Source organism: Meleagris gallopavo, chromosome 2 (genome assembly GCF_000146605.3).
Source record: "Meleagris gallopavo isolate NT-WF06-2002-E0010 breed Aviagen turkey brand Nicholas breeding stock chromosome 2, Turkey_5.1, whole genome shotgun sequence".
NCBI lineage: Eukaryota > Metazoa > Chordata > Aves > Galliformes > Phasianidae > Meleagris > Meleagris gallopavo.
The window spans coordinates 9,387,795-9,397,865 of NC_015012.2; the positions used below are offsets into that span (position 1 = coordinate 9,387,795).

A 10,071-nucleotide genomic window follows, 5' to 3' on the forward strand; every position below is an offset into this window, starting at 1 on the left:
TTTTTAGACTGGAGAGAGAATCAGGGTCTGGTCGCTGGTTCTCCTTTTCGTAGTTCTGCCATAAGCAGCAACAGCTAAATTGGGGGAATCGTGGACTTGTTGCAGGGTGATCTGTGGCTCCAGAGTTCGAGTGGAAGTGTCGACGGGCATGCCCCGTCGCTCCCGTTACGACAGGCCTCCTGCACGGCGCCCCTTTGACCCCAACGACAGATGCTATGAGTGTGGTGAGAAAGGCCACTATGCCTACGACTGCCATCGCTACAGCCGCCGGAGGAGGAGCAGGTACGGGTGGGATGGAGCGGCGGGGTTGCTTCGCCGGTTCACTTTGTGTAGCGCTTCTTAGCAAAGAACAGAATGTTACGCCAATTTTCTTTAAACTTTAACTCTAGATTAAATGTATAGGTGTATATTACATTATGTTGATATTTCTATCAAATGTTGCTATCTTAATAATCAACCTGGTCAAAACCTTTCAGGTTTCTTCGTTTGAGTCAGTCGCCTTGATTCAGAATGTCACGAGCCTTAAGATTTCATGCTGAGGCGCCTTGCAAATCCGACACTTAAGATCCTCCTAGACCTTGAGGTGATCAGCATAAGAGGCCAGATCCCCTCGAGCCATCTCCACCTAGCTCGACCTTATTCTTAAGGGCAGAAAATTTGAGACGGTGACCGCCGTAACAGTAAATTTGGCTTTCAATTGGGGCCCCCCCCTCCGGTTTAGAAAGAGGAACACCAGATTGACCACATTCCCAGCTAGAAAAATCTTCTTGCGTCAATCAAGCCTCACCCTGGCTCATTGGGCTGTCAGTTTGATCGTCGTTAGATTGAAGAGAACACCTAGATGCAGCGATCGGCTATAGATACTTCTAGATCGTCTAGATCTGCTAGACCTTGGGCCAAAGAGGGTCGACCTGCAAACTTGCAAGGTTTATTTTAAATACGCATTACAGTATTTTTTTATTCTAATGTAATTCTGCAATGTAATTCAGCTTTTTAACATTTTTCTAGGTAGTAAAAATGCTCAAGACAAGTAGGCCCAGGCATTTTTTCCAACTGACAGATGCTAGTGGTGTGGTTTCTGTTTTTGTTTTGTTTTCTTTGTTTTGTTTATTTTTTTCTTCTTAGTTGTCTGAAAATTTTGACTTCAGCAGGGCCTCACGAGCACTGTTGGCTGAGGCTGTTTCCTGATACGTGTTTTCTCTAACCTAAAACCAGGTCCCGGTCTCGATCCCGCTCCAGGTCCCGAGGAAGAAGGTATTCTCGCTCACGCAGTCGAAGCCGTGGTAGGAGGTAAGATTTCAAGTGCAGCAGCCTTGCTGTTTATTTTACTGTTTTTACTTTTCCCTTCATTTTGGAAAGGATACCCCTTTGCATCCTTTGTGAAAAATACCTTTTGATAGCTTGTGTTTTGTTTTTTTGTAGGTCAAGGTCAGCTTCCTACCGCAGGTCCAGGTCAATCTCTCCTCGTAGGTATAGATCATTTTCACCTCGCAGATCACGGTCTGGCTCTTTAAGGAGATCAAGGTATGTGATTCTGTGAGCTCACAATACTGCTGAAAGAGTGCTTAAAGAAATATAACGGCTGGAATTAGTGCTTACATTTTTTGCAGTCTGTAATGCTGATAGCATTTATTTCATGGAGTGAAATCCCAGAGTTCATCTGAACATTTACTTTGAAGTTAAAAACCTGTACGTGTAAATTCAAAACTGCTGTTTCTGATGTTTTTCACACTGCATTGAAATTAAGGTTGTGATTTTGATCTCTGGCTAAGGATTTCTACTTTGTCTTAAGTGATACAGAGAGTAATGATGTCTAATTAACCATGGCAGCAGGATTTCGTACATGGGTGATATTTCTGGCAGAATCTACTGTTGCTTTCTAGTAATACTGTCAGTTTTGAACCATAGAACGGCCTGGCTCAAAAAGGATCACAATGATAATCTAGTTTCAACTCCCCCGATGTGTGCAGGGTCACCAGCCACTAGACCAGGCTGTCCAGAGCCACATCCAGCCTGGCCTTGAATGCCTCCAGGAATGGGGCATTCACTATTCTTCCGTGGGCATCCATTGTTTTTCCATTTTTGGTCTTGTCTATACTAAGGAGATACGTTAGCTTATTTGAGTCCCTGTATTTTTTTGGAGCTGACAATGAGTAACTTGAAGAAGTAACTTGAGTAACTTCAGCTATTTGTGTTACGCTGATGACTTCAGAGAACTGTGCTGAAGGATCTCAGCTGCATGAGTCACACACCAGAGCTGATCTTTCACTGCTTTTTTTTAGATCTAGGTCCAGATCACGCTCAAGGTCTCGGTCTGTTGTATGGCCTCGAAGCAGGTAAAGTGCTTGTTCTAATTTCTTCTGACTGAAATCAGTTGAAGAGTTCTCTCCCTCTATCCCTTTATTTTTTCTTTTTGTCCCGTGGAAGGGATTAGAAGGTTGTGTAACATAGCAGTGTTTGCACTTCTCATACACCTTTGTAGAGACCATATCATTGATTTGTGTCTCGTAATTCATGAGTTTGCTTTATTCTATGGCTGCATGTATATATGCTTATAGCCATAAGTAAAATATATTTGTCATTTATGTTCTATGGGGAGAAGTTTAGAAAGCTGTTTGTTGGTTATGCTTGAACTTGTATCTTGCAGGAGACGTTGCATAGTTTTTTTCTTGTTGTATTTTTTAAGTCCCAAATGCTGAATATAAGCAGTGAGAGGATTCATACTATGAACTCAGCTCTTGCTTACCAATTATCATTACTGTAGAATGGGTGAAGAGGCAAGACAGGCTTCATTAGGGGACTGGCTGCATGCTGACTTTTCAAGGGATGGTGGTGGTTGCTTACTCCTACAGCTATCCTGACCCAGCACTGCTACATGCTAGTGATGCAGGAGATTTCCAGCCAGGTGCAGCTTGCAGGCTGCAGTAAATAGGGATGCTGCTGTGTTGCTTGGTAACTTCTGCCTCTAGAGTGGTCCAGTTCTTGCACAGGAGATGCTTGACACTTTCTGAAATGCTGATTTCATATACCTGCAATTGCAGTGGTGAACAGTGGTGTAGTTACAGACTAGAAATATAGAAACATTACGGAAAGGGTAAATTGTCCTACTTGTAGAGCCTCTGATTGGCACTCCTCATGTTGATGTGCCTCTTGCAATGAGGTTTTGCCAATGTTTGTAGTAAGATAATGACGCTCTTGTGTTATTGGCCAAAGGAAGTTGTGCTCATGCTACAAAATACACGTTCTGGGTAGATGTGAAGAACTGTTCTGTGGACCTTGGAGGCAGTAAGAAATCTGCTGGTTACAGTGTTAGCTACTGATACAGATGTAGCTCAGTGTAACGACCAGGAAGGTTTAAAAGCAATAGCACTGAACCATTTAACTTGGCTAACAGTATCTGCGCAGTATTTCTGTAAAATAATAGGCAAATAAAAGCAACTATAAACAGTTGCAGGCAAAAACCAAGGAAGAGTCAGAATTCAGCAGTGGGATATTATAGAATATCAGAAAGCTTCACATTCCAGTCTTCAAAAAGAAACAGCCAAAAGAGCATTGTAATGCTATAATATGATGGAAAGTACAGCAATAATAGCTGAGTGGCACAATCCAAAGCTGGAGCAAAAAAAAGCCTAAATACAGCAGCTGAAATGAAATGAAGGAAAAAAATCGACTTACCTTTGGAATGTCTCTGGCAGGTAGGGATCTCCAGTGAGATCCCCTCACCTTCACTGCCAGCCCTTAAATGAGGTCTGGGAAGGGCTGGATCCTGGCTCCTCCCTTTTCAGTCAGTCAGGTACATTGCATGCACCTGAGCTCCCCTGGGTTGGCCCTGCCTTCCCACCAGGTGCTCAGTCACTGCTTCAAGCTGTGACAGCATTTCTGCTACATGTATGAAAATTATATCCTAAATAACACAGCAAACACTTGAGTATCTACATTAACATGCAAAATGCATGAGAAAAGTTTGAGTTAGATTTCAAGCCATAAGATGACCCAAGAATAATTTACAAATGATGAAGTCCTTATAGCAATGTATGTAACACAACTAAAATACTATTTTAATTGAGATAGCAAATGAAAACTGTTTAATTTACTTGAATGAAAGTGGCATTGAGAACTGAAGAATGCATCAGCTCTTACATGGCTGAATGATGTTTAATTAAAATCTTGTCTTAAATGACACTTGTAAGTATTCTTCTATTTGTGAAAAGGACAGGGGGGTGGGTGAGGTTTCTATTTTGTAAAAGTAGTAGCCAAAGCTTTGCTGGGAGCTTCTTGGGTGTGTTCTGTTGCTTCCTGACAAGCGGAGTCTCTGCAGTAAGAGCTGAAGGATTCTTCAGCAATGTCATGAAGAAGGGCCGCCAGCCCAGAGTGGAGCGTTCCTCTCTGGTTTGTGGTGCTATGTAGTGTGAAATTGCTGTTGCTGGTTAAGCTAACCTTCATTGTATGTGCATGCCACTGGCTGCTTTGCTGAGCTTTATTTTTCTCCTATTGTAGGTCTGGGTCCCATGGTAGATCTAAATCTGGCTTACCTGCTAAAAGGTGAGCGTATAAACATAACTAGCACTCAGTAATTTTTTTGGTCATGATTCCGAATCTTTTTGGACCAGTATCTCAGTTGCATGTAGAAGAGCCTCTTTAATGACTGTTTTTTAATCATATTTTAAAGATTTTTTTAAAATTACTTTTATTTTCTATAATGATTTTCGTGGGTTGGTCCACAATTCTTCCGGAAGGATTGTTGGTACCTAGCAAGCTCTTGTCTAACCCATGACTATGATGGTAGAGTATTTTGGCAGGATTTGGGGCACATCTTGTCCCCCCTCTTTTCTCAGTCCTGTCTTTTCTTCACTTGTTTCACTACCTGTTGTCACTTTATAGCTGCTTCAAAGCTATGGCAACTTTCTACTGAGGGCTTCAGCTTTCAGCAGTTTTCTCTCTCAACTGCAGCTTCTTGCTTAAAGTAAGCCTCTAAATTGGGCGTACTTGCTATCAACAGCGTTAAGGGTGCTATCTCTATTGTACACAAAGAATATCAGAGTTCTTACTGCTCTAAATTGGTCAGAAGTGTTGAGTGCATGGAAGTTACTATGTGAAGCATTACATTGCTTTTCTTTCTTTTACAGTCGCTCAAAGTCAAGATCACCATCTCCAAAGAGAAGGTAAGAATAAAAAGTAGAGTACCCCCATCTGATTATATTGAACAAATTAATGTCTGTAGAGGTTGCTATAAAGATTAACTTCTGCAAAAATAAAATCATGAACATTCCTCATGAAGTATAAAATTTGAATTTGCATGGATGTTTTCTTCTATGAGTCACAAGTTTTTAACAATGCTGTTTCTAGAAAAGAACTCTAGTGTAGGTATCCTGTGTCCACTTACTGTTAGTTGGAATCCTCTAAGGTAACCTACTTCAGTGAAACTTGGAAAGGACAATAGAAAAGGCAGGAAAATGTAGCAAGTAACAGAGGAAACAAAATGGCTCTGAGCACAGCTGGAAAGGAGGCGATGAAAGGAGGCGATGAAAGGAGGCGATGTAGTATGAAGGAAACCACCAGTATTTGGCAGGATTCAATTCTTCTTGGTGAATCTTCACAGTTGGCTCTTAACTCAGGTGCACAGCTGCATGCTGAAGTAAGAAAGAATTCCTCTGCATAACCAGAGATGAAGATAGTGGACTTTCAGTAGCCTGACCTACAGCCTCATGGCTAGTTCCAAACTGGAGATGTGTAGATTATCACCTTAGCAGATGAGAATCCATCTGTGCATGGCTGGAGCCTCACAGGTGCTCTTCTTGAGCATGTTCCTTGTCTTACCCTAGGTAGCATAGCTGGCTCTCATTTTCACTGGCCCTTTCATGTTTCAAGTTGCAATTTAGGTGATGTAAAACTTAACATTTCTAACACCCCTGAGCTGCAAATGAAAACTCTGAATAGAGGCAATCTGGGGGAGTTGTTCCCAAACAAAGGAAACCTGGGGCAGCATGCATGTTTTCAGCTGCTTTGGCTCTAAGAGTTGTCCTTACTCCTTTTTGTTTCTCTTTCAGTCATTCACCATCAGGAAGCCCTTGAAGGAGGAATGCATGTCCTGAAAAAATGGATTCAAGTTAAAAGGTTAAAGTTTAAGAAGAAGATTTATTTTGTTTACATTATTATAAGGGATTTTGTGGTGTCTTTATAAACGCAAGGGCTTAGTCCTAGAAGGTTGTTTCTATTGCCTAACAACAGGCATGAATTTGGATCTTTTAAAAGTAGACTAATGCAAAACTCCTTTGTTGTGTTAATGTTCAGTGATCTGGAAATATAGGGCTTTTTGTATTTGGTGCATTGGAATAAACAGTGCATTTCTAACTAAGAGATACTTTGCTCTAACCCTGCTGTTCATTACTCGTTGAGCTGACTCCCAGGAGGCTGTTAGGCACCGTGAGCTGAGCATGGAAATACAAGGAATATGAAACTTCTGGTTTTTCTTTCCTCGTGATTAAAGGACCAACGAACTCAAGGTACTTGGAATAATTTTGGGATGTAAACAATTGAAGTAACTGACTTTAGAATTCTCATTTTGTATTCCAGTTGTCCAAACAGTTAAAAGCACTACAATTTTGGAGGGAAGGATTGATGTTTATGATAAGGTGGAAGAGCCAGTGCTGAAAAAAATGCATTTGGGTAGGAGGAAAAAAAGCTTTTCTTACAGACATCTTTGCTCCTCTGCCAAGAGTTGGTTGAGAGGCAGCTCCCAGGAAGGAGGTCAGTGATAGAACAGAAGTGTTCCATCTGAAACTGGGAGCACTGCTGGAAGGGGTGAGATGTGCTTCCCAGTCACTTAATACTAGCACTGCTCTTTGTTCAGAGTCAGTCACTTGGATTTCATATGGTCATGTCCTGTTACATACTGACTCCAGAGAAAACTCAGATGCAGCTCAGTAGTAGTGTGGAGAGTTTGTCCTGTGCTTTGGGGGGTACAGGGCAGCTGGACTCTGGCTTTTTCTCCTCCAATCACCTGACGCATTAGAATGGCTTTCCAGCCCTTAGAGTGCTGTAGCTGGAAAAAAGTGGCACTGTGGAAATAGAGATGTTGCACAGAGGGGCAACGGTTACCCACATAAAAGCCTACCTGAGATGCATGTAATGGTGTTTAAAGGTATTGCACTGTGTATGAATGCCCTAGATCTCTGTAAAAGTTAAAAAAAAAACACAACAACAAAACTCATAAACTGAGATTATACTTTAACAAAAGAAGTCACAGTTATACTGCATAAAGGCTTTATCACATCCACACATCAGCCCAATGCAGCCACCTTCTGCTAAAGGAAGTAATAAGAAGTGCTCCAGTTGATAAAACAGATTAGTGCCTCTGGGGAGCTGGCAGTCTGTGAGAAGGGGGGAGGGCACTACCACATCAAACCCCTCCTGAAGTAAGGTGGCACAGCAGCCCAGGAGGTGTTTTAGAGGAATGATGAAGGAAACAAGGACATTACCTGCTGTTAGCTCCTGACTGCATGGATGTGCGTTATTCCTGCCCGTGGCTTCCTTTTTTCTTCTACCACCACACAAGGCACTAGGATGTTCCATGATTCCATGAGTGCTCGCTATTCAGAAGTTGAATGCTTCTAAATATAGCCTGTAGCAGCCCCTGCTGCCCTTGTCCCCTCACCTTTGCTTCAAAATTTAGCATGAGAGGGAGAGAAAAGAATCCCGCAGAACTTCCTTGAGTGCTAGTTTCCATCCAAAGCACTACACTCCTTGATGGTTGCAAAATCCTTTTATTGAAGAGGGATACCATTTTGAAAGTGTACAAAAGTCCAAAGTGAGAAATGGGATCTGTTCCTATTGCACTCTGCAGCCAACCTTCACGTAGCTGCTGGTTGTTGACCCTGGACAGGAGTGACTGCCAGCTGTACACAGAAGCAGCATCACTTCTGATGATGCCACCTCATACCGCTAATGGCTGCACACTGTCTTGACAACACGCTAAGAACTTCTCTGAAGTGCTATAAAATTCTACAAGAGTAGTTGGCTTTAAGCAGCTCTTTGCCAGACCTCAGAAAAACCAAGCAGTGACATCCAGGTATGCAGCTACAGAAGATCAGCAGTACGTTCCAGCAAAGTAATTTTTAGGGGGCTACAGCAGTCCCCCCCTCTCTGCTGTGTTCCACAGTTCAGGAGGCCCTTCTTTCAGGAGAAATACCCACCTTTCCCTGCAGTAATACATGTAAGCCACAACAAATTCTGTGCTGATCCAGGAAGTTAGTCCAACTGAACTCCTACAGCAAGTCTCCCTTTTTAAGGGCTTTGAGTTAAAGACCAACTGCCTCAGTGAACTCTCGCTCAAAACTTAGAATTGAGTTTGAACCAATTTAAGAGCAGATTCTTTCAGACATTATTATAAGAAGCAGCTGTGTAGATGTTTTGTGACAAAATCCCTTACTGCCAATGTACTGTTTCACAGAATAATGTGCTCTTATAGTTGATTTCTACTCCTGCAAAATTTGCTATTTTCCTGTTTCCTACTGTAAGGCATGCTGTTATCAACAGGCAAGCTCTCTGCAAACTGAAAATAAAAACCCACACCAGACAACAGCATCACTATCAGCTCGGTCTTCAGAGATCAGCACCGTGTTCTTAGATAACAAATACATAAAGACACTGATGTTACATGGTCTATTATCAGGCTCTAACGACGCAGGCTGCGTCTTTACAGAAAGCCACTCACACATTACTGTGTGGTCACAAGCTTTACAATCATACCGATGATGCGAGACCCACGAGGGCACATGCATAAATCCATGCTGGGATTCTTGATTTTATCCTGCAGCAACTGGTCGAGTTCACAGCGCAGCTCTTTCACCAGCTCAGCCACCTAGCATGCACAGTACAACACAGGTGAGCACAAAACTCACACGTAGGAGCTGTGCAGAACACCCAGCATTATCCCTTTTCATTACCTGGTGAGAGGCCGCCACAAACCGTATCCACCCGTCATCGAGGGAAATGACAAACTCTCCCTTCTGCAGCTGCATGTGAACCTGCCCGCCTCCCAGCAGCACCAGTGGGTACACTGACACCATGCTGCAGTCTCGAATGAACACGCGGCTGGTCTTGATCTTCTCGTGGTACACCAGGTAGGGGCTCTCAAAGTGCCTGGTCTGCAATGGCAGAGCCCAGAAGACTGGTTAAACACAAAGAACATGTATGCTACCCTCCTTATAGCATCATTTGTACTGCAGCTCGCTCGGGCAAATATGGGATTGCCTGCAAGAGCTGCAAGGAGCAGCAAATGTGCCCACACGTTTCACAGACTCTTCAGGCAATGACAGCTGCCCTCAACTTTTTGAGTTAGTCCTGCTCCTACCCACTCTGCAGAAAGCTTGTGACAAATCAGCCAACTTCAACTCAAGGGCCCAGCTCTCTTTTCCACACTACAGAGATTTTCCATGTGCATACTTGTTATGCTCTGAAGAACTTTGAACTGAAGAGTTCAAAGGCTTTAAAACTTCATTTTGCAGTTAGCGATAGGAGCCCCACGATTTAAGCAAGTAATTTATAACCTGGAAAACAGAATTATAACCTGGAAAACAGAATCATTAAATACGGAGGCAGACCTCATTAGACAAGTGCTACCATCTATCATGGTAAGGAGAAGAGCTCTTATCTAAAAATGACTATTAAGACAGAAGGGAAACTGTTGAGTTTTGAGGACCCATGAAGAAACAGGGATTATTTACCAATACATATCTCAGCCTCAGGTTGGGTGATCTGTATGTAGAAAGACACTGCGTGCATGATATCTTAATAGCAAGGAGAAGCTGGGGAGTGCCACAACTGCATTTTTGTGTGCAGCTTTGTAGACATAGCAAAACATTGATTGGGGGGGACTCCTCGTCTTCTAATTCGACTCCAGAGGATGGAGTTTAATTCTGTGCTCAGGAGCATTACACCCTTATTTATCAACAGGGAGACTTCAATCATGAAGCACTTTTTTTCTTAAGCTTCAAAAGGGTCCCTCACTTCTCATCTGTTCAAAGAAAGGCAATTTCTTTTTTAATAAAAGAAAGTTTGCTTGAAGGGAAA

At 42.6% G+C, this 10,071-nt stretch overlaps 1 protein-coding gene and 1 long non-coding RNA gene across 3 annotated transcripts; one reads left to right on the forward strand and one right to left on the reverse strand.

The window, feature by feature from the left end:
- The first annotated feature begins 79 nt into the window (after positions 1–79).
- LOC100542161 (serine/arginine-rich splicing factor 7-like) lies at positions 80–6,359 on the forward strand. Of its 2 annotated transcripts, XM_010706535.3 has the most exons (7): positions 80–282; positions 1,216–1,290; positions 1,423–1,524; positions 2,283–2,336; positions 4,498–4,542; positions 5,127–5,162; positions 6,048–6,359. In XM_010706535.3, the coding sequence occupies exons 1-7, from the start codon at positions 149–151 to the stop codon at positions 6,070–6,072; spliced, it is 471 nt and encodes a 156-aa protein (XP_010704837.1). In that variant the 5' UTR covers positions 80–148; the 3' UTR covers positions 6,073–6,359. The 2 variants fall into 2 exon arrangements, with proteins under 2 accessions (XP_010704837.1, XP_010704838.1); XM_010706536.3 differs by lacking the exon at positions 4,498–4,542 and having other exon boundaries at positions 81–282.
- Positions 6,360–7,743: 1,384 nt separating this feature from the next.
- Positions 7,744–10,054, reverse strand: LOC104909517. The gene is made up of 2 exons (XR_792380.3): positions 8,946–10,054; positions 7,744–8,860 (listed from the first exon to the last, which is right to left on the reverse strand). It is a non-coding gene; the product is annotated as an uncharacterized LOC104909517 (long non-coding RNA).
- Positions 10,055–10,071: the final 17 nt, after the last annotated feature.